The 24,923-nt window shown below is 45.0% G+C and overlaps 1 protein-coding gene across 1 annotated transcript in view; it reads right to left on the bottom strand.

Moving 5' to 3' along the window:
• Positions 1–24,923, bottom strand: part of LOC147703191 (ras-related protein Rab-35-like) — a 196,279-nt gene that overhangs the window by 19,511 nt on the left and 151,845 nt on the right. Inside the window, exon 3 of the mRNA XM_086931726.1 lies at positions 10,285–10,408. Within this exon, the coding sequence (XP_086787852.1) occupies positions 10,285–10,408 (124 nt within the window). The remainder of the gene's footprint in view (positions 1–10,284; positions 10,409–24,923) is intronic.

The following is a 24,923-nucleotide window of genomic DNA, read 5'->3' as shown; positions in this document are numbered from 1 at the left end:
ACAGCAAATTTAAATTATATTGCACCAAAGCATGTATATTGTTTTGTATTGAAATTGCATTTACATAGCGCTTACTACCCCATACAAGGCATCAAAGCGCTGTTTTGGTGAATAGCAAGCTTCTCCGGAACCCATAAAGGATTAGTGTTGAATTAGTATAGTGAAATATTAAAGTAATTTGAATGGTGGATATGTTAGTCATGTAATTGGATTGAGAAGGGTAGTAGAGGGATAGAACAGGGAAAAAGGTATATATATATATATTTCACCTCTCAAGCAGAAAAACTATAGGTGACGAGACTGTGTGCTGACCATAGAAGTTTATTTCATGTAGCCCTCGGACACGTTTCGCCTGACCAGCCGGTGAACAAGCCTGCTGGTCAGGCGAAACGGGTCCGAGGGCTACATGAAATAAAATTCTATGGTCAGCACACAGTCTCGTCACCTGTAGTTTTTCTGCTTGAGAGGTGAAGTGTTGCCAGGACCTGACTTCGGAGGTCCTTTTTTCCCGGCGAGACATCCGCTGTTCTGGTAGGCGGCAGTTTCTTTCTGAAGTGAAGAGAAGTGGAATATATATATATATATATATATATATATATATATATATATATATATATATATATATATATATATATATATATAAGTTTCAAAGTCCGCTCAAGAAACGCTGACAGCGGCCCCTCGGGAAGTGGCACCAATGCCGGCCGAGCACGCCGGTAATGTAAATATTCCAAAGTAACAGGTGCTCTCAGTCCGCAAAATAACACAACACCGCTAAAGTCTCCAAGGGTGTTTATTTAAACTAACAAAAGTTAGTTTAAATAAACACCCTTGGAGACTTTAGCGGTGTTGTGTTATTTTGCGGACTGAGAGCACCTGTTACTTTGATATATAGAGATATATATATATATATATATATATATATATATATATATACATATATATATATATATATATATATATATATACTCCAACCAGAAAACTCGTGCAGCTCCTTTGCACAAAGTCCAGTACGCAGACACAGATGAATAAGTCCACAGCCAGTCTTACATCGATATTTTTCTTCCTTTATTTCATGATAAAGTGCAGAGGTGCAACAGGATGCCGAACAGACGCGTTTCGGGCGTGAACGCCCTTGCTCACTGTCAGCGGATAAGCGGCTGAACTCAAGTTTAAATAATGCAATGATCAATTTCCACATCGCGCCAAAACGCTACCAATGATCAAATGACATAGAAAGTGGACTACGTTCTATGCTTAGTGAATTCACACCATACATTTTCAGCGGCCATATTGAAATGGTAATAGTATGTTTCAGATATTGTCATTATTATGGAAAGATAGTATGTACATACAAATATAAATCAATAAAGGGCATTATTTGTAGGTTAATACCTAAACACACGGAAATTCTATTTTAAAGTGCAAATGCATTGATACAAATAGAAGTGCAAATTATTACTGTGCAAATACGCAATAAAATCCAATGTCATCATGTGCAAATACGCTGTAAACAAATACTCTTTTTTCCATCTATGTACAAGAATGAATTTCCTCAAAGGTGTTTTTTCTGCCCTTATAAACAATTATTCTCAATGGCAATTCTGTAACAAATGACGCAATGTCATAATATTCATACATTTGGCCCAAAGAAAATATTCCATTTGTAAAATGTAGTAAATGGCGAATGGATGTTAATATACATCTAATAATAGGTATGCAAAGAGATGTGAAACATAGTATTGCATTAAAAAGTTCAAGTGATAATTGTACATTTACAGACCGCTAGATAACTAAATGATATTAAAGTGGAGGAGTGCTAGAATGTCCTAATCAACATAGATACGACATCATGGGGTGTGGGGAAAAAATGAAAACAAGAATGAGTGAAAATATGCAGATGCATAATGAACCAGTTCATTAAAAAAAAATTATTTCTTGAAATGCCCTAATATGAGACAAGGTGGTGAAATATATCATACGCATAAGGTTGACATAGGTCCCTGCCACAGACCAACGTCTTCCCTGCTATATCTTGTGTAAAATCACATTAAACGTGGAAATGACGTCAAACCGACTGCGGAAACATGATATTGTACAAAAAGGACAATTCATACAGCTTGATGTATAAGGATCTCAGCCTGCTCTAATGTTAGACAGTACGAAGGTGGCCTGTGATGCTGTACAGACACATGGTCTTAAAGAAATGTGCTCAAATCTTCCCCCATGTTCAAACCCCCCGGGATCTTTGTATTGAGGCGAACAATATAGAGGGACTCCAACTGTCTCAACTGCCTTTCATAGTCCCCACCTTTCTTGGAAGTTCTGACTGCATCTATCACAAAGTAACTTAGATGGGATAGGTTTCTATTGTGAAATTGATCAAAATGACGAGCTACAGGATAGTTTTTGTCACAGTTCACTATGGCTCGCAAGTGCTGCAGGATACGTTGGTGCACTGGTAGTTTTGTGCTACCAACGTATCTCAGATTACATGAGCACGTGAGTACATATACTGCTAACTCGGTTTTGCAAGTATAGTGGCCTTTGATATTGGTTGGTTTGCAATCGAATGGTGTCATATATGATCTAGTATTGGTGCCAAATTTGCATGCTCTGCAAGAAATGCACCGAAAGAAACCTTTTCGAGGTGACAACCAATCATTGTTTTTAATTAGTTCTGGTGAACTGGACACTAAGGCATTTCTCATGCTGTAAGCTCGCCTATAAGTCACTTCCGGTTTTTTAGGCAGGATATCTTTGAGGGTAGGATCAGTGAGAATAACAGACCATTGTCCTCTGACTAGTTTAGAAATCTGGTTGGCCTGACGACTGAAACCAGTGATCAACCGTATGGTGTTGCTATTCTCTTTTTGATTCTCAGAGATGGAAACAGAATTGGAGGGGCCTGCAGGAGACTCGTTCTGTCTAGCTTATTAGCTTTGGACATAGCTATCTTTAGGGCACCGGATTTGTAGCCCCTCGCTTCCAACCTTACCATAGCTTCCTTCTGGTGGAAGTCCCTTTGCTCCAATGAGCTACATGTCCTATGAATTCTAAGGAACTCCCCATACGGTATGGATCTGATGGTGTGACCCCGATGAAAGCTATGTGCGTGCAGTATTGTGTTGCCTGCTGTGTTTTTTCTGTAGAGGCTTGTAGTCAGAGTGTCATTCACTACTGTTACCTGCACATCCAAAAAGCTAATTTCAGTGTTACTGATTTCAGCACTGAAAATAAGGTTGGAATCATTCACATTGATAGCTTTGACAAAACCCTCTGCTTCTTCCTGGCTTCCCTTCCAAATAATAAAAATGTCATCAATGTACCTCATATACTTTACAATGTTGTTGTGCCATACCTTTGAGTGATGTGCCCTGAGGACATGCTCCTCCCACCAACCCACGTGGAGCCCCGCGTAGGTTGGTGAAAAACATGTCCCCATAGCTAGTCCTCTCAACTGTTTGAAGACCTTATCATCAAACAAAAAGATGTTATTATTGAGGCACCAATATATATTTATTTAGTTACCCCTGATGGGTTGTTGAAGCACTTTTTCGGTGAGTAGCACGCTACTCCAGAACCCATAAGGGAGTAGTGGTGAATTAGTATAGTGAAATATGAAAGTAATTGGAGTGGTGGATATTAGTCAGTTATTTGGATTGAGAAGGATATCAAAGGGATAGAAGAGGGAAAAAAGGTTTGCATTTATATAGTGCTTGCTACCCCTTATAAGGTGTTGGAGCGCCTTTTTGGCGAGTAGCACGCTACTCTGGAACCAATGAAGCATTAGTATAGTGAAATATAAAATTTGAGAAGTGGAAATGTTAGTCTGTTATTTTGATTGACAAGGATAGTGGAGGGATAGAAGACTAGTTTTTAGGTCATGGCAGTAGTAGGAGACTTGGGATGAGTAAAAAGGGATGTGGAAGGGAAGAGTCAGAGGGAAGAGTTTAGAAAGGCTTGTTTTGGGGGATCAGTATAGTAAAAGAGGTGTCAGATAATGCAAGGAGGGGTAGAGTAGGGGAGGGTCTAGAAAGATCTATTTTGGGGATCACAGTAGTGGTACGGGGTTTGAGATAAAAGAGTGGATGTAGAGGATATATTAATAGAGGTATAGGGTGAAAAATAGGGTAATGAATTGGAAAGAGTAGTAGAAAGAGGTTTGAGATGAGTCAGAGAGTTGAGGTAGAGGATATAGTGAGAGAGGTATAGGGTGAGAAATAGGGCTGTGCATTGGATATGCTGCATTAGAAAAAAGTAATAAATAATAAAGTAATAAATATATATAGTTCCACAAGTACATGGAAAGTTTATAGATGCATAAAGGAAGGAAGTGTATGTAGACTAAAGATATTGATAGATGTATAGGGTGAGAAATAGGGTAGTGCATTGCATATGCTATTTTCCTGTTTTTGGGGAGGAAAGTAATAAATATATAGATTCAAGTACATGGAAGGAATATAGATACAAAGGAAAAACGTATGTGTAGATTAAAGATGCATTTGGTAAACTCTGGTTTTTAAGTGTTGTAATGAAAAAAATGAACAATTATTCTACTTATTTATACAAAGCAATACAAAGCAAGGAACATATCTATAGTGCAAATAAATGCTTATATACACAGAGAGATAGGCTGTATATTTCGGTTTGCCTATGGTGCTTAAGTGGGGAAGAGCCAATTCTTGAGTAGTTTTCTGCAGATAAGGTGGTTGACATTGGATCTTATGTTGGGGGGTGAAGAATTCCATATGTTGGCTGCTTGAACAGAGCAGGATGTGCCACCGATGGATTTTTTCTTGTATCTTGGGATTTTGAGGAGAGGTGCCACTCTAGAGAGAAGGTTCCTATGTTGAATGTGTTTTGTGATTTTATGACGACGAGCGGTCCCATTCCATGAATCGCTATGTGGGTGATTTATGGTGTTTTATGTACCAGACTCTGTTGCAAAGTGGTCCAATTTGCATTGCGTTCTTGGAATCCCTTTCACAGTCCACAGTCCAGGTCAGTTGTAGTTTATTCGATGGCAGAGTTATTCGGTGGGGTTTATAAGGCTTGAAGACATGTCCTAAAACATGGTCCAGCGTTGCCGCTGCACATAAACAGAGTGTTCGAAAATACGTAGTTATTAATGCAGATACTTCATGTCTTTAGAAGTATTAAGTAACCAGTGGATAGATTACATGGAGTCACCCTACAGTAAAGAAGAAAACTCCACAGAAGACATATTAAGTAACCAGCGAGTAATATGGCGAGTCACCTAGGAGCGCTATGCTGTCAACAACTTGATATACTATTTAAATTCCCCAGGAGTGACAGTTCAAATCGCCGGGGGGTATTGTGCTATGTAATGGGCCACTGTCTCTTTAAGCAGGTGCAAACAAGGAAAATACAATCAGTGTTCTGCCTCCAAAGCAGCCGCAAATGTGCGGCTGCCTGCCCTAGGGCAACGCATTCAGTGAAACGTGAAGCAGCTGCTTTCAAGCTGCTCTGTTATTTCACAGTGCTGGACGCCGACACCTGCAGTTTAAAGAGGAAACATTGATCCCCCTGCAAGCAGGTGCATTGTACTTGCAGGTGGATGTCTGAGGCGTCTATAGAACCATAACTGCCCCTTCCAGAGGGCTACCCTTAAGGGGCACGCTGGGCTAAGGGGCCCCCTTTGCCTCTTTTCCCCTCTCCATAATAGGGCACAGAGGCAAAGTGATTCCCTCATTTGCATTGGGGCCAGATACATGTACAACAGTGCCATCAGTATTACAGAAGGGGCCACACAAGTCTGCAGCCCCTTCTGTAATACCAACTTGCCCCAGGGCACACAAACCAGGCATGTGCTTATGGGGCACAATGCATTATATGGCCCTTGGAGTTCACCGTGAAGCACCAAGCCCACACACAGGAAGAAGTGTTAAGAAACCAGTGCATATAATATAAGTAGTCATCAAGGAATGACAAACAAAATCAACGAAAACACTGATGAATAACCAGTGAAGAATTGTAAAGCAAATGGAAAAATACTATTTGCAGTCATCCAAAAGTGACAGAAAGCCAATCCCTTCAGTCACTCTTAAGCAACTTTACTTCATATCCATTCACATCTAGCCTTTTTAATTTCTATTCCCTCCTTTCGGGGTTTGTGGTCAATTACTTTTACATCAGTGTAACAATTTTAACACCATTGCACGAAGGCTCCATTTTATTTTAGTACTTGATGATAGTACTTAGGCCACTTTTTAGTTTTAATGTGTGCCAAGGAAGGGTTTGTGGGTAGCCAAGAATGCGTCTTCTCAGGTGACGGGAATATCAGACATATATAATATGTGCTCTTATTTTTCCCTGTGGACGATGGAACATTCAAATGAGGCTAGGTGGAGCAGCCGCGCACTGAATGGACTCATTAGCCTTATTTGGACCGATATGCACTGGTAAACTTGAAACGTTCAAAGGCTGGGTCGATGCTGAAAATGGGCCGTGAGAGCCATAGTGGCACCTTCAAAGTCTATGTCATTTGTGATTCTTGGAAGGTTTGCTAGTATAACCTACACCTGTGACCTCTCACTGCACATACTGTTTTCCTTAAATACTATGATGTCCATGCCTTGGAGCAGCTATCCGCCAAAAACGCAAATCTTGCGGATCCCATTGTAGAAGCTTGAGCTGGAGGTAGACAATGCTGCAGCACTATCAGCTTGAAGCGAGTGAGGGCCACTCGTGCCGGTGCAGTTGCTCCTTCATTTGTTAACATTCAGTCTTCCTGCTGTGGGTGTTACATTTCCTTTCATTGAACCCACTGCCTCCTCCGGCCGCTGTGCACTGTGTGTGGATGAGGACTTACACCCAAGGAACTGGAACCATTCCTTATGATGAATGGTGTCACCACACGCTGATGAAGACAATAAGTATTGGCTCAACTTGGAGTTCTGTCTCATGAGCCCATTTCCTGGTTGATCCTTGTAGATGGCGGCAACCGAAGGTAACGAGTGTGTACGCACCAACATGACACTTGACTCACTGTTGTGATGTGGGAGACTCACATCCAGGTAGCAGGGCTGGAGATTAAGCATGCTTCCCAACATGGTACGCGGAGGCTGCTTGTCAAACCTCCGTTGGTGGTGCCATAGGTGTTGGGGGTGTCACTGAAAAACGCTTTGTGGCCTACAAGTGATCCATTCAAAGTATCTGCATAGGACCGCAGCTCCAATGGTCCCCTCGCAGTAACTGCAAAGGACCGCAGCTCCAATGGTCCCCTCGCAGTAACTGCAAAGGACCGCAGCTCCAATGGTCCAGTCGCAGTATCTGCATAGGACCGCAGCTCCAAATGTAGGCTGTTGGGTTCTGTGCAGCCACCCAATGCTTTGGTGCAGGCAGAAGCTGTACCTGACTGTGGACCAGTGGAGGTGGCAGGGAAGCCACATTGGCGCACATGTAAAGTGAGCATGTGTGCAGCCAAAGGCAAACAACTCCATGGTAGTGCCTGCACATGGGAAGTGAATGGGCCGGGTTACCTGGGGAACCTTTAATAGGATGTTCCAAGACCAACAAAAAATGTCCCCCATTGGTTAAGTGAATGAATGGAAGTGAAAGGTGGTGGACGATTATCATTGTGCATGGGGCAGAGATAAAACGTATACCTTATTGTTATCATCACATCTGTAGTAAAATCGGGCTGGCAATTAGAACTGTATGCTGACAATACCCACACAATCACACAAAAGATGATGTGAGAAATGCCTTCAAATAGTCTAACCACAGGCAATCGCTCAGGGTAGCATTCCAACTCATCGTTTTTCACTCACTGTGCCATTCTAAACAACAGCCCGCATTATGCACCTCAGTAGTGAACCTGTGCCTCCTGGGAACAGGCCATCCTGAACTGCCAGGCTAAGCCGCCTCCAGAAGGGAACTCAATCAATGCGAGACTGGTTAAGGCCTTTTTAGACTGAACCAGAAAGGTGCATCTTAGATCCTATGGCACAGTGAGCAAGGGACACACGTCCAGTCACAGCCTTGGCTACTTAGGGAGCTACATCAATCTTACAAAAAGTTGATGGGAGGAATGCTTCCCAATAGTTTAACCACTGTCAATCACTCTGGGTAACATTCCACAGCAATCGTTTTCGTCCCCTGTGCAACACTAGACAAAGGCCCTGTTTATGCAAATCAGTACTGACCCTGCTTCTCATAGGAACAGACCATCCCAAACTGCCAGGCAAGTTCAATACACACACAAAGCCTGCAACGATGTGGGTGCTGCAATCAACTGACGCAAGTGTCAATAGCAGAAGGGCTCCAGCTCTCATTTTGCAGCATGTTATCGGACAGCTCTATTCAAACACATGCAGCCAATCAGCCTGTAGGACTACCTAACATGGCCACTCCCAGCTTTACTCCTCTCAAGGTGCGCATGTGCACCCCTCAGAGTGTGCAATTGCACAGCATAGTAGCAAACAAAAAGTGCTGCAAGTCTGAAATGTGGAAGAGCTCTGTGTAAACCACAGTGGAGCAAGCAACAGCAAGGAGAAGTGCAACAAGTGGGACGCATGAGGAATTCCAGTACTATGGCAAAACTATTTTTAGGGCCCAGTACTGTTCGATTTGAGATGTTATATCAGTGATGCACATGATTAAAATGCTCCCTTTGCTATGTTCGAACCCCTATTCCTTCTTAAGTTAGCATGCATGGCGCCATATTTATTGACGCCATGTTGTTCTGTAATGGAGATTGAGCGTCTGTCTCATGATGCTTGTCTCTGGAGAAAGGCTGCCCTGCGCCTCAAGCTTGTACTTCTCAAGGTTGAAGCTTTGCTGCACTAATTAATGTACTAACCATTGTTGCATACCTTTACCGATAGATACACTCGTTCTCACATCTTTACATGGTAGAGAGCTGCCGAACGGCCTTGGGACTGAGATAGCATGTTCCCTGCCCAGTGACACTGCTCATCTTATCTGCCTTCTTTGTTCACCATGGCCTGAGCGGAAAAATTCCAGTTTGGGCGGGACTCTCGAGGTGTTGGAATTGTATAATTTTCTGTTACCATATGGATGGTGATCAGACCCCTCGGCAGTCATCTAAGGAGACTGGTCAGGCTGGGCTCCGCTGCAGCTTACTGCAAATAAACTAACTGGTTTGTATTCTCTACTGCCTGATCGACTGTAGTAGCATGGAGTACACAAAAGCAATCCATATAATTATGGTAGATTAATCCTCTTCTACACCCAACCCCTAAGACCTTTCATCATATGTATATTGACAAGCAGAATACTCCTGAAACTCTCCCACCTTACGAGGTCCTGCACAATATCCCGTTTGGAGAGGAAGCCTTACAGTTCCAGGACTAATACTTGGAACTGTGAACAAAGCCATCTCGGGCATTTGAGGTGTAAATTACTTCCATGATGAACAATGCAGGTCAACAGTTGAGCGAGATACCAGGCAGAAAACTGCTGCCTTGTGTTTTCAATATCCTAGAGGCTCTTAAGTGGTGGTTCGGGGTCCCCTGGGGGTCGGCAAAGCCTACTCGGGGGGTCCACGAGTGCTTAGAAAATAAATGTATAAAGTGTACATAAATAAAGAAAAAACAATAAATAAAGAACCAACATTTAGAAATTTAGAAATGTAATTTTTAAAACATTCTGTCAATGTGAAGGAATTTGAAACCGGAAGCTAAACTAAGTTTGTATACTCAGATTGATTCATGGGAGCAGTGCAAGTGCATCAAAGAGAATATAGTATGGACCATGAGTGGCCTCAACTGAACTTAGAAAAGCTCCAAACATCCCATTAAAATTTGATGAATGCTTTTTTTTTATATATAGCTTTGTCTTCAAAATGATCGTAAATGCAGAGGACGCAGTACCCGCCTTTCAGTAATTATCAGTGCAGGTCTCTGAATTCAAATAATGGTGAGAGTCATTGGGTTCCACTAATGATTAAGTGGAGTCCACACAGATGTGAAAGGGTTAAGAACCAAAAGAAAGGCTTATCAGCCAATGGGGCTTGGACGAGTTCCAATCTAAGCAAAGGGTGTGCAAGAGGGGCACAGGGAGCGGTCAAAGGAAAAGACAAATCAGCTATCAACACTTCAATGGCTCCGAAACTAGAATAAATCAATTTCCTTCATACTGCAAAGTGTGATGGTATTTAATTTACTGGATAATTTTCCAGGGGTATTTTATATGTTTATTTTATTTTTTTATTGAAAAAGATCTAAAGAGATATTAACTGAAGAATGGCGTGCCAGTGATTTTACTTAACATCTCCATCCCCACTTTTGCACTCACGTGGAGGTGATGGTCCTGAAACGCTCCTGCCCTGCTGTGTCCCAGATCTGCAGCTTAACTCTCTCCCCGTTGATCACCAGCGTCCGGATCTTAAAGTCCACTCCAATGGTCGTGATGTAGCTCCCTGCAGAGAGAGATGGGGTCATCGTCAGGACCAAATGCACTACAGACAGTTTAAGTCAAGAGGGCATCAAATCTTCTTGCATCCTCCAGAAAATGCCTCTACCACCACCCAGTACCCCAAGAAACACACAATGTAAGGAGATCGCATGATTTCCTTATTTTATCAGTTAATTAAACTGAACATACAATTCATTTAATTCAAAAGGCAAATTTATTTTTAGTGGCATTTCCTAATGCAAAGCGACAACCAATCAAGAGTGCTGAAAATATCACCCATTTATTTACATGGAGGTCCGCCTTTCATTCGGAGGCAAGGGAGTGTCTGTCTTGCATGCGATAAAATAAAAATTATCAAATTAGTCAAACAAGAACCGCCTACGAAATGCAACAATTATGACTAATTGCAGAACTCATTAAATCGTTGTCGCCACTGAAAGCAAGCGAGGAGCTATGTCGAGGCCTGCACAGGCTCGTTGCATGTATCTGTACTGCATTCACACTGTGTTCTTGCAGAACGCGTCAAAAACTGATGCATGTTATTAGGAGCCGCCATGTTTTTAAAAGATTACTTGGTGAAGACTCCTACAGGTGGCTATGGTCACTAGTGTCAATATTGAAGTAATAATAGCCAAGGGGAAAATATGCATATTGAAAAAGAGAACAGGCAGAGAAAGTCTCAAAGTCCGACACACTCCACTGGTAAAGATGAGGGAAGCCTGACTACAGCAGAAAATGAGGCTGAAGAGGAGGGAAATAATTAGAATTCAGCGCAGAGATCAGGAGTAAAGAATGAGCAAAATAAAAAAAAATAGATGTTTCAGTACAAAACAGAGGAAAGTTAAGCCAATCAAGGGACAGTAACGGCCAGGTGTTTGATCAGGAGGTGGACTTAAGAAAACGCACGAAAAAGGGCAATCATGGCGTCAGTCTTGTTTGGGTAGGAATGGCATTCTAGTTGTTAGTAGTGCTTCCTGAGGAGGTTCTGACATGTGTTGTTCCCATTGAAGTGGGGAATTGCTAATCTCAGGTTTACTTTGCTTGTGAGTTTCCAAGAGCCACCAGTGGATGAGCTTTTAGGGACACCCTTGTTATGTTAGCCGTGCTATCGAAGGAACATCTTGCTTCCCATGGAAGCCTTTGAAGAGAGGAGAGCAGGGAGTGATATCTGGTCATGCTGGTGGTTTTTCACAGCTAAGTTGATTGCAGCAGGTACCACTGCTCTAAATGGTGTCACAAGTGTTTTGGGGTGGTGGGTTAAGGGTTCATTTCCATAGTTCATATAAGAAAGAACCAGGGATAGGTCTACAGTTTTAAGATAATCTTGGATGAATGGTGTACATTTAGTGAAGTTTAGGGATCTCTGGGTAGCTTCTTGACATAAGACTCCAAGTTTCAGTTCGTGACTAGAATAAAGCCTAACGATTAACCAAGTAGAGGTTTGGAATTGAAGCAACTTTTGTGTGGGAAATTAAACTAAGCAACGTTCTTCTGTATTTTCTTGTTGGGTAAATGCAAGAGGAATTCCATTTTGCTGTCGTGGTTTTCAAAAGTCCGCTCCTTCTCTGCTATTGGATTTTCGCAAAGCAATATAGCAAGATTTTTGGGTGTATAGCATAACCGAATCTGACGCAAGTTCGGCACTGTCTGCTTATGGTATAAAGTTAATGCCCAGAGTGGGGCATTAAAACCACGAAAAGGCTATAATTCACCCTCAAACACTGAGGGACTCCGGAGTAAAGTGGGGCGTTCTTGTTGAGACTTTATTTACCTTTACACATATTTGGTTTGTGGTAGTAATGAAGTCGTTTAGGGACATTTTCTTCCACAGCCATTCTTTCACTTAATATATTTTTCAAATGGACTGTCTCTATGCTGCTGCCTGTATGAATAAGCTTTGGCAAAGCCAATGGGTATCACCTATTTGAGATCTATGGGCTTTGCCAATGCCTATTAGCCATTTAGTAGGGCAGCATGGCTGCTGTGCACCAAGGCTAAAAGTTACTTTTTTTAAAGTGCTAGAAAAGTTTTAAAAAAAGGAGATTATTATTTTAACCTAGGTGGAAGCTAAATTTAGTTTGTTTTTGCTTCTGTTACAGTTCTATTCTAATTTTTACATTAGTTCTGCTCTATTTTTTGTTACCTTCTGCAACTTCGACCACATACCCCTAAAAATATCACTGACAGCCAACGCCAACCTGTATGAAATTTTAACATGCTCTGGTCAGAGAAGGGCAAAGGTTAAATGAGACGCAAAAAACATTAATTGCCATTTTTTTTTTTTTTTTGCAATACCTCAAAAGCATCAAACTAATTCATGTCAAGCTACCAAGACAATGTACCTTCACCAACATGCCTGAATATTGGAAATTCAGATGTTTTGGCCGTTATGCGGTTATAATACACTGGTAGTTCATGTTCCTTATTGTATTTTGTCTTAAACATAAAAATAGGTTTACCCTGTTAAACAAATATTCTTGAATTGTTTCTTTTAAACCAACTCGAAAATGTTTTTTTATAAAGTTTTTAATAATATCTAAATAATGTATATTTGTATGGAGATTTTTTTCTGTATTGGAGTGTAAAATATAGTGATAAAATTAAGTTTGTCCTATGGAAACTTTAAAAAAAGTAAAGGGGAAAATTAAGGTCCCTGAGCAATAGTCAGTCCATTCCAAATTCCAACAATGTTTACTAAACACATCACACAACAAACGCCAATCACCTATCTAACTCCACAGCCAAACCACATCAGCACCATCAAACAAAAATGCAGATACACAAAGGCAAGAGACTCTTACAGCCGAGTTTTTTCAAACACACACGAAAATGTTTTAACCAATCCTAACGAAAAATTCACTATATTTACAATGAAGGTGGCACAGCAAGCACCGGTGTAGTTATGGTTAGGTCTGAATTTAATTTGAAAAATGATTTTTGTTTTCTTAAAAGCTTTGGTGCCATTCAACAAATATGTAGAAAAAAAATGTGGTAATACAATTTGGGTTTGGCATGGCAAGTTTAGTAAGGCGGTAGGGCAGTTAAAAAGTGGCGTTCACTTTTTCATTAGCTCACAAATATTTGCTCTCTGAGGCAGAAAAAAAATTGGCAAAAGGAACTAAACCAAACTTGGCGAGATGGTAATACTTAACTCGAGGAAGATCCTTTGCTTGGTTTGCCTTAAATTCCTTCATTAGTTTGATAAATTTGTTTTTAAAAAAATGTGAGCTTTAAAGAGTTAAATTATAGCACTACCTAGACCGTTAATTTACAGAGTTCTGAGAACCCGGGTTTATGGACCTTTGCAGACCCAAAATAGATACTCCAAGCTAACTGGACTTGAGTCTTTTCTCCCTTCATTTTTTTTTAGTCTGTGAACTTCAAAGTTGGATCCGATAAACTGATGGTCTAAGATTTGCTGGCCTCAAATTCATGAAAAAATGATGCCGCCATTACAGCATATGGGAACTCATTCCCTGCGTCTTTGGGGGTGGGGGGGGGAATTAAAGGGCATATAAGGGGTTAGAGAGTACACCATGACCATCAAGGCCCATGTGGGGGCCCAAAAGGGCGACCCCCATGAATAAAAAAATGAAATGCAGATTTTGATATGGGCTTTATGAACCCCGGGTCTGGGTTTACAGCGCTCCACACACCCTCCTGTGATGTGCCAATCCTGGCTAGGGGATGACAGACCTTGTACCAGCTTCAAGGGCAGGGGGCCACGAACCCCTTGGCAAGACTCATGGGATATATGCTGGCCCTTTCTTGGGCTCCTCAAATTTTAAACCATGTCCATAGACGCCAAGGGAGGTCCACAATATGTCCATGCAGCTTGCTTCTGGTATACATTCCACAGTCACATAGCTTGCTGCGGATTCCCAAACCATACAATAGGGTCTGTGAACCATAAAAAAGTTATAAGGAAAAAAAACACACACACACACACCACAGATGGAGTTGGCAATACGTGGCCTTGTGCAGAACGGGTTGTCAGCCCATGGCCATATGCAGCAGGAGTTGTCCCGCTGCAGAAGGTTGATGGCCAGACTACGGCTAAACCCTCGTGGGCATGGCCATGGCTTTATCCAACGAGGTAGGCCAACCTGCGGCATGTTGATTTCCAGGCCCTTCAGGTTAACCACTCTACGCATGGTCTTTAGCCATGCATAATGAGGATGGACTGTCTGTGCTTGGTTGGAAAGCTATAGGAAGGGGTATATGATCAAAAACGTAGGGCCAGATATATCAAAGGGATTTACCTTTATTGTGTCAATGAGAAAATGTGTTTGTACATTTGTCCCCAAAATCAATTGAAAACCCAAAGCTTAAAGTGAAAAAATGGGTAGTGTAATAAAGACACAATTCAGCCTCAGGTCCAGTCAGGTTGGTTTGTAACAACTAAGCTCAGTCCTAGGTAGCTGGGACTCAGAGCAGTCAAGCTTCAAGGAACTAGTATAAAGTAGTTAACAGTACCAAAACCATTAAATAAGAAGAAAACGTAACACAATAAAAATCCAACACCAATTTATAAAAATAGGTTGTATGTCCACAAGAGACACTTTGACTCACAGGCCCTGGGTAACCCTGGTACCAAATACTAGGAACCCATAAGTAAATTAACTTATGCTAATTGTGGGTGAGCCAAACAGACATACCTTTTTAAGGGTCAGAGTACTGGCCCAAAGGCCTGGTTGGCAGGAGTCAGTGCAATTTCAGAGTCGAAAAAAAACAGCAGCATCAGTCCAAATACGTGGGGGTGATCATGTAAAGAAGAGGTAATTCCTTACAAATCACCAACATATAGTTCCTAAAAGCACAATGTAATTAAATAACACCACACAAAAAAACAAAAATGAATAGTACATTCATAGTGGTCTCTTTCATGGTGTTTAGGTTTATGAGATAAGATTGTAATTTCATTAGTATAGCGCTTACTACCCCTGACGAGGCGTCAAAGCGCTTTTTCGGTGAGTAGCATATAATCTCATCTGTAACTTTTACAATATTTGTAATTTAATCTGCCCCATCAAGGGTGAGATTACGGGCACTGCATCTGGTGTGCAAATAATGGATAACCTTTATTTTTTCAGTGAATATACATATATTTATATCATGTGAGGGAAAATAAATAGGCCCCCATAATTCATGCTATTAGAGACACTATCATAAAACACACATTATTACTACAATGCAAAGGTCAAATGCCAGTTTACCACAGTACAACGGAATGGAAGAGAAACGCACTGTTGACAGACCCATAGATTGCAATTTACAATAACTTTCAACAGACAATAAGCCTCAATGGCCAGTGGTAATATACACTCTGTGCATCGCCTTATGTACATACAGATGTGCATATAATATTTATTAACACTGTTCCATGTGGGAAGAGGCCATTACTCACAAGAGGCGTTTCTCAGTACACTTGTTCCAAAAAACATGCTTCATACTCATATTGGGCGGTCAATCATTCTCGGTCAAAGCGGCTACCCTCTGGAATTCCCTCCCATTCACTCTAAGGGATACCAGAGACCTTAGCAGCTTTAAAAAGCTCCTAAAAACTCACCTCTTCAATCAAGCTTACTAAAAATTGCTGTTTTTTTCTCTCGACTTCTTTGTGGTTATGTTCGGCGCCAGGATACTCAAGAGTAGTTGTGTGCGTAATAAATACCCATATAACATAACATAACATATTTATTCAAAGGGGGAAATCAGAGTGGCTGGGGTCTGATTTTTGCTGTCCTCTATAGCAGTACTGTTTTCAGACGTAAACTACTGTACAGAACTGGGCCCCGGCCCTCACTGTAAACTAGGCTTCTCCAACGAGTAGCTCCTGGACTACCTGAAAGTAACTCTCCAGTGTGCAGCCCATTCTACTAAATTAGACGCTTTTGCTTGGTTGAATGAATAAATGTATACCAAAATAGAAAACCGGGTATTTGAGATTAAATCATAAACTGATGTTCATAGAAAAATAGATTTCTCAAAAAGATTTAAAGGGGATAGCTCAGTGATAAATCCAAATTGAAAAAGCCCTTTTTAGATTACGGCTGTCAACCGTTCCTGATGCACTGAGAGTCATCTTGCATGGGTTGGCCACTAATGTAATCTTGCCCGATGTGGTCACTATTACAACACTAATATTAGTAGAGTGGGATGATCTTCATTAAACATGAAAGGCTCTTATTACAGAAAAGGTTGGAGACCCCTGCTGTAAACATTCAACCCTAGATGTCTCTGAATGTCCTCCTTTTATAGATGGCATTGCTCCCAGATCTCCAATAACTATATATTTAGTGTACACAGGCACATATGATCCACAATGTCAATATAAGGACCCTCTATTGGGGGGGCGGAGCTAGCCGGCGTCTATGGCGGACGCGTGAGCCTTCGGCTCCTCGCATAGCCCCGGAATAATCCTGTTAAATTATCCTTAATTGTGCCGAGCATGCCATAGCGGGCTCTCGAACATCTGCTGGCACCCCCAGCTGCCTTGGAGGACCTTTTGGACCGATTGCGGGCGAGCCTTCCCAACCATTCGAGGGTGCTGTCCCCGGCGGCGCGGCAGTGGAGAACTAGGCCGGCAGCCGCGCACTATCCTGGAGAGGCGGCCGGGCGACGTCATCGGACGTGCGGCCTCAGCGCTGGAAGTGGTCGGGCTGAGCGCGGACCGACCCACAGTTTGGATTTGTCACTGATCGAGGCGTCCTCTCCTTCCTAGTCGGCGACCGCCCCATGAGTGAAGGGCCTGGAGGCTCTGCGGCGTGGGGAAGCAAACAACACTGAACTCCTGCATCACGAGGTGGAGCACCCGTTAACTTGGTGCCATAGCCGATCTGGTTCCCCGCTGCGGCGAACCGCTATCCCGACGTCCCCTGATCAAGGAGGGGCGAGGTTGACCGGGGCAGGAACTGTGGTCCTGACTGCCTCCTGGGCTATGAGGGTGCGAGACTTGCTGAAGTGAAAGGAAGGGCTTCGTCCGCCATTGCAGACGTCATCTTGGGCGCGTCGGACACCCGGAGACTGGTGGCAGTACTTCACTTACTTACGGAGACCCTGGGGTTGCATGTGCGGCCTGCTGCCGTAGAGGGGCTCCCCTGCTCTGAACTATTACACATTAGAGACTGCGATGGGGAAGAACGACACGGCCCAGGGGAAGCTCTCCTTTGAACGGCGCCGGCCAAAAGGGTCGGAGGTGGCGGCGCCGGAAACATCGCCGAAGGGAGCCACGGCGACAGCCCCGGCATCCACGGAGCTCCGAGAAATGTTGGCTGCAATGGAGAAGGGCATTCAGGATAGCATTGCATCTGTGGGCACCAAGATAGACGCTCTGTCCTACCGCATGGATCGAATGGCGGAGCGTGTGGACAAACATGCGGAGCGCCTAGACATGGCGGAACGCCGTCTCACCGAAGCTGAGGAGGCTCAAACAGAGTGGGACAAAGAAAGAAAGCAGTTCGATAGACTCCTACATGTTATCCGAGACAAGACAGAGGATTTGGAGGCGCGCTCCCGCAGATCCAACCTCCGTATCACAGGCGTAGCGGAAACTACACAAACGGGGAAGATGGAGTTATACGTAGAGAAACTGCTGAAGCTGCTACTGGGTGAGGAGGTGTTTTCCCCCATGTTCATTGAGGAACGAGCGCACCGCACGTTGGGCCCACAACCTCAGCCTGGCGCGCCTCCTCGCCCCATTATTGCGAAGCTACTCAACTATCGCGACAGAGACACAGCTTTACGAGTGGCGAGGGAGAAGGGCAAACTACAACATGAGGGTATGGATATCTCCATCTACCCGGACTTCACAGCCAGGGTGCAGGAAGAAAGGCGACAGTTTGCGCCATATAAGAAACAACTCCGAACTCTGGGCCTGGACTACGCAATGTTGTACCCCGCCAAGCTCTGTATAAACACCGGTGGGAGGTCGTATTATTTCACGGACCCTAAGGAACTTCATAAGTCCCTGAAGACTTGGACGCGGGAGCGGAAGGAGGCCCGGCGAGGCCAAGAAGACGAAGCCGGCTCGACATCAAACCTGGAAGAACAGGACTAGAGGCTACTATGGCGTGGTTTGGAACTCTTCACTGAAGGTAGTCACCTGACCCTGGCACCACGAGGACTCCATGTTTGCAGAGGCGCAAGAGGCCTACATTCGCTTCACTAGGGTTGTTTTGTTGGGGGTGGAGATACTGATCGGACACAGGTCTCGCGCACTGCTGGTAAGGTAGTAGTTGCAGCGGGGGAGAGTATCCTGGACAAATGCTGCAGAATTGGGGGGGCCAGTATGGGTGGGAGAGGGCTGTTACACTTGATATTCGAGGGGCACGGTCATACAAGTGGGGCCGGACTGAGGCGCTGATCAGACATTCCTTCGGAACAGTTGGTGGTGCACTATTTTGGCGCGCTCTCCCCTGGTGCCTTTGGTTGTGTTACTCTCTGAGGGGTTAGTGTTGAACTATTGAACACTACACTTATTGAGGGTTGATGGGGGGGGGGTTCTTTGGGCCTGTCTGACCAGGTTGGGGGAGGTCGGCTGTGGGTGGGTTGGAGCTCGAGGGGTGGGGACTAGGAATTGGTTTGTTGGGGAGAGTTGTTGCCTGGGGTTGTTTGTGGGGTTTGATTGCGCGGAGTGTGAACTGCAGTGTGGTGCTGTACCTGATAGGAAACGCCGGCTGGCGATTTTGAGATTATGTGAACTGCTGTGTCCTGATTCGCTTATCCTTGATAATTATGCACAAGTGAATCCTTGTAATGTCTAATGTTGCACCGAATTTGCTTACACATGCCCCGGATAAGCTGAAACTGATGACTTGGAATGTGCGGGGCCTGAACGACTTCCGTAAATTAAGGAAGGTCCTCAGTTATCTTAGTAGACATCACGTAGACCTCGCCCTGTTACAGGAAACGCACTTACCACACTCCAGTAGAATGCTAAAATCTAGGGGTCTGGCTGGGAACATAGTCGCCGCGGGCTTCACGACACACGCCTGTGGGGTGTTAATCTGGGCCAATCCCTCATCACAGCTGAAGCTCATTCCAGTGCACTCTGACCCGGAAGGCAGGTACGTCCTGGCAAGATGTGTGGGTAAGGGCCTAGACCTATTGGTGGTGAATGTTTATGGCCCCAATTATGACCACCCTGAATTCTACGCGACTCTGTCTGCTCTTGCCAGGTCATATGCACAGCCTTGGACGTTATGGGGCGGGGACTTTAACTTTGTATTTGACCCAACTTTGGACCGTTCTGCGGGCATTGTTCGGCGCCCTGTGGCTTCGGCCTCATATATGAGAGCTGAAATGACTAAATCTGACTTGGTGGATGTTTGGAGGGAGAGGCACCCCACGAAGGGCGGTTTTACACATTACTCGGCCTTCCATGATGTCCACACTAGGATAGATTACTGGTTGGCGTCCCCCCAGGTACTTGGTAATATTAGCGCATGCGAGGTCCTTCCACGCACACTCTCGGACCACTCCCCTATTCTCCTACACCTCTTAACAGCCAGGAAGGGGATCCCGGCCTTCACTTGGAGGTTCCCCTCTTTTGCGCTGCTGGATGACGCATTCAGGGGGGAGCTCGCAGAAGACATAGAACAATACTTTGTGACAAACATAGGCACAGTAGACGACTTCTTTACGGTCTGGGAAGCTTTTAAGGTGTACATCGGGGGGTTGGCTATGTCAAAGCACTCGAGTGTGTTACGCTCCTTCAGACGGGACCTCACCACTCTGGAGAATAGGATAGCGGGGCTGGAGGCTAGGCGACTGAAGTCAGGCGGCGATACTGAGGGACCGGCGATCACCCAACTTCTGTCCGAGTTTCAGGCTCTGGCGGACAGGGAAATCCTTTATATGGGCAAATATGCCACAGTCAGAGTGTACGGGGAAGGGGAAAGGCCTGGCGCGTTACTAGCGCGCATGGTCCGAAGCTCTAGACGCCCACTGGTCGTTGAGGAGCTGAGGACTCCGGAGGGAGACACAGTCACAGATGAGGAGCAGATACTAGAGACCTTCAGAAGATACTACGCAGGGTTATATCAGTCCAAGACGCAGGGAGTAGAGGACGAAATGGAGGACTATTTAGATCATATTGCTATGCCGTTCCTCAAGAACTCGGATAGGGAATTCTTGATTGCCCCCTTCCACCAGGACGAAATACTGGAGGCACTAGCGAGTATGAGATCGGGCAGTGCCCCGGGCTCGGATGGCCTCACGGTTAGTTTTTATAAAGCCTTTAAGGACTTACTGCTGCCACACTTGGTTGCCCTCTTTGATGCCATTTTTGAGAATGGCGAAATGCCGCCTACTAAGCGTGAAGCGCTGCTCATCACTATACCCAAACCGGGGAAACCGCCTGAACTTTGCGGCTCATACAGACCACTCAGCCTGCTGAATGTCGATGCTAAGATTTATGCAAAGGTCATAGCCACTCGGCTGGCCTTACTGGTCCCTGGACTGGTCGCTCCGGAGCAATCCGGATTCGTCCCGTGCAGAAATTTAACCTACAACATACGCACGGTACTGGGCACTATGCAGCATGTCAAGCAGGAGAACAGCGCGCTGGCAATCTTCCTTGACATGGAAAAAGCGTTCGACTCTGTTGAGTGGCCCTTCATGGTACGTGTACTGCGAAAGTTGGGTCTGGGCGAGCCGTTCATGCAGCGGATTGGGGCGCTGTACCATCGGCCCTCTGCCAGGCTACGTCTGGGCGATAGGGTGACGGAGCCGATATACATTGGAAGGGGCACGCGACAGGGGTGCCCCCTGTCGCCGTTGCTCTATGCACTGGTGGCGGAACCCCTGGCATGTGCCGTACGGGAATACCACAGCCTAGAGGGTATTAGCTTCCCCACCTATAAAATAGGGATATCGACTTATGCAGATGATACGTTATTGTATGTCAGAGACCCGGAGGCTAACTTGGCCGCGGTACTTCGTGAGGTGGTCCGCTTCGGCTCACTGTCGGGCCTGAAGGTGAACTGGGATAAGTCGATTGCTTTCCCGCTCACCCCGGTGACACGACCGTTCGCTATGGAGTACCCGCTGCAGTGGTCCTCCGACTCGGTTCGTTACCTGGGCATTCGCCTTCATACAGATCCTGAGATCCTAATTCAGGACAATTACGGGGTGGCTTATAGCAAATTGGTCGACGACGTCGATAACTGGATCGGGCTTCCGCTCTCCCTTTCGGGTAGAATCGCTTTAATGAAAATGGTGGCGCTTCCCCGATTCCTGTTTCTCTTCCTGAATTTGCCTGTGGTATTGTCGAAGGTCTTCTTTAGGCAACTCACCAAAGTCATGGTGCGGCTGGCTTGGGGTGGCAAGCAGCCCAGAGTCCGATGGACGACCCTGATACTCCCCTGCGAGATGGGGGGACTGGGAGCACCGGACCTAGAACGCTACTATAGGGTTGCACAGGCATCGCATTTACACTCGTGGGTACATGGTGATGCTGGGACCCCGCACCTCATATTGGAGCGGTTGTTTGCGGACCCGCTTCCTCTGCCTGCCACTGTCTGCCTGCCCACGGATCGCACGGTTGGCCAGATGGACTCACTTAAAGCGACCAACCATGCCTGGAACTACTTGGTGCGTTCTCGTGGCTGCACATTACTATACTCCCCATTGTTGCCTGTTGAGTGGGCCCTTTGGCTTGGCCCGTTGGGTGAAAAAGGAGTGATTAAAGCCCTGCGGACCCTTGGCATAGTAAGAATGGAGGACCTATTCGCGGATGGCACACTTAAAACCTGGGACCAGTTGACTACCACGGAGTCAGGCCACACCCTGCTACAGAAATTCCAATATCATAGACTCCACTCTGCGTTCCGTGAAATATTGGGCCCAGACTTGGAGGAACCGGAGGAGGTCCTGGAACTGACCTATGTACTTAAATCCACCTCGTCGGCGAAGCTCATTTCCCAGGTTAACAAGTTGGGTTTAGTGCATCAGCGCCTACAGCCTTCTAAGGCCAGGGAGGCCAGGCAGGTTGATTTTCAATCCCCCATAGATGATGTTATGTGGCGATACTGCTGCTCCAGCACGCGTAAGATTTCCTTGAATGGCAGGCACCGGTTGGTGCATTTCAAATATCTACAGCGGGTGTACTATACACCTGAGCGTCTGCACCGCTATGGCCTTCGCCCCACAGCTGAATGCGAGCGCTGCCGGACAATGGTGGCGGACTTTTTCCATTTGGCGTGGTTATGTCCTGGGGTGCAGGCATTCTGGGGGGAGGTATTTGCCGAACTAGACCAGATTCTGGGGGAGACTCTGCCCCGCACTCCGGCGCTGGCGCTTATTGGGTATTCTAAGCCACTGGCCCCTTCTCTGCGTCGTCTGGTGGACATGGCGCTGCTGTTGGCGAGGAGGGTGGTGGCGGCTTGCTGGATGCAAGGGCCCCTGCCAACCAAAACAAGATGGATGCGAGACCTACAGTATTGCTGCACCCAGACAGAACTATACAGCGACCTGCTACCGCCCAGGAGTAGGCCCAAGAATTTCTGGGATCTTTATAAAGAGCACCTACAGAAAGGGGAGGTGGAAGGCTCTGACACATCCGAGGCGGTTGAACTACAGGATAGGGTGGAGGAGTAAGGTTCTGACTGTGTTCATCGCTATACAGAAGAGGGGAGGGCTGGGAGTGCTCCGAGTTAAGTGGGGGCTGCTGTGAGGATTCCGAGTTGAGGTGAGAATGGGGGTTGCCGGGGGAGGACAGTTCACTATGGGGGGGATAGGCACTGGACACAGAGTAGGTACACATGGGGACACGATAGTTGGGGCTGGGTTGGCAGACACACAGACACACTCTAGAGGGTGGGGTGGGAGTTTAGTTGGGGTTGTTTTCTTGACCTTGTCTCGGTACTAGATCTGTTGACCGCGATTGCAGAAGTAGATTGCCAGTTGCCACACCGCACCAACACGTAGCTTGCGACATAACACTTTTAATGGCACAGTTATACAGTCGATGCATTACCACGCCGCCGGGCCTCCGGGATGCCGGCAAAAAGGCTGTGTACGAACTAGTACTTTGCTGCTTCTGTGATTATCATAATGTATGAGGAGGTACACTGTGCTCGTGTGTTACATTTGGTGATGTCAATGGCTTTGCTATCAATAAAGGTCTTTTTAAAATAAAAAAAAATAAGGACCCTCTGTTACTAATAATTGTTCCCAGAGCAGGGAAAATATTATTCAAGAAAAATTCCCTAGGCAACACTTGGTCTGATAAATATACGAGACAATTATTCTCCCACGGAAGGAAAAGACTCAGCGTACCACAAGTCTCAATAAAAAATCATTTTAGTCATACAAAATCATTTTAAAAAACTACAAGACATTCTATTATTCTGTTTGAATCAACATAATATAGACAATAACATCACAAAAGTCAACAACAGGTTTAAAAGAGATTTGTTTTTCCAATACCTCATACAACAGGAAAACCTGTATGCCCTATAAAAATGGTCGATATAGGAAAGACTGTATGATCAGTCAATGGATTAACTACATGCAAAATATAAAGACAATAATCAACTGGATAATACATATAAAGAAAGTACATAAAATGTGACGACATTGTATGGTGACTTTTTAATTCAAAGATGGATCTTTAATATGTCTACGCACTTTTCAGTGAACATAGCAGCTTTATCAGGTAAACCACATTTAGTCAAATACCAAAACCATACGCAATATGGTCAACAATGTGCATCCTCTCAGCTGGCTTGTCACTGTAATCAGGAGGCTTAATAGCTGTTCCGGATGGGAACACGTTATGTGGAGGAACAAGGAGGATAGAAACAGCAATTTTTCTAATAAGTGGCCAGCATCTGGAATGGGGAGTGAAAAAGGGTTTCCTGTTCTATGGTGGCTATATGGGCCATCAACACATGGATACGCAGATAGTAGTCACAGAAAAGTGTCTTTCGAAATATCCTCCATAGATGACTGAGTAAGTGGAGCTTTGCAGCCTTCGATAGCATCAACTTGTTGGCTTAGTGTGACTACTATCTGCGTATCCATGAACAATCACAGGCACATATGATGGCTCTGAAAGTTCCTACTGTTCTTTCCAATACACATAACTTAACAGAGCACCAACTATGGCCCAAGGGTCTTGATCTATGGCATCTCCTGTGTGGCGGGTGAAGAATCAGGGCATTATTTCTGATAACAACCTCTCCTTTGAGGCCCAGAATTAGAAGGTTTGGCCCACTTGCTCCTCCTAGGGCCAGAATGGCGAACTAAAGCAGCCCTGCAAAAGGGCTCAAACCAGCCCCATTCCCTGCGCCTTAGGGTGAAAACTAATTTTCCCTTCATCCATACACTCTCTCTATCTCCATGATCACCTTCTCTTGACCTACCCCCGCTTCCGCCCACTCCTTGAGCCTCACTGTGCCTGCTGCAATTAACCTTTGGGAGCTAAGGTAAGTGACAGAGGCGCCATGAGAGGCCCTGGGCCTTTAAACCCAGCCTCCAAGCGCTCCAGCCCATCGGGGAAATGCCCAGTGGAA

Source organism: Lissotriton vulgaris, chromosome 7 (assembly GCF_964263255.1).
Source record: "Lissotriton vulgaris chromosome 7, aLisVul1.2, whole genome shotgun sequence".
NCBI classification, from domain to species: Eukaryota; Metazoa; Chordata; class Amphibia; order Caudata; family Salamandridae; genus Lissotriton; species Lissotriton vulgaris.
Note: the sequence above shows the minus strand (reverse complement) of the source record. Positions and strands in the feature narration are given on the sequence as shown.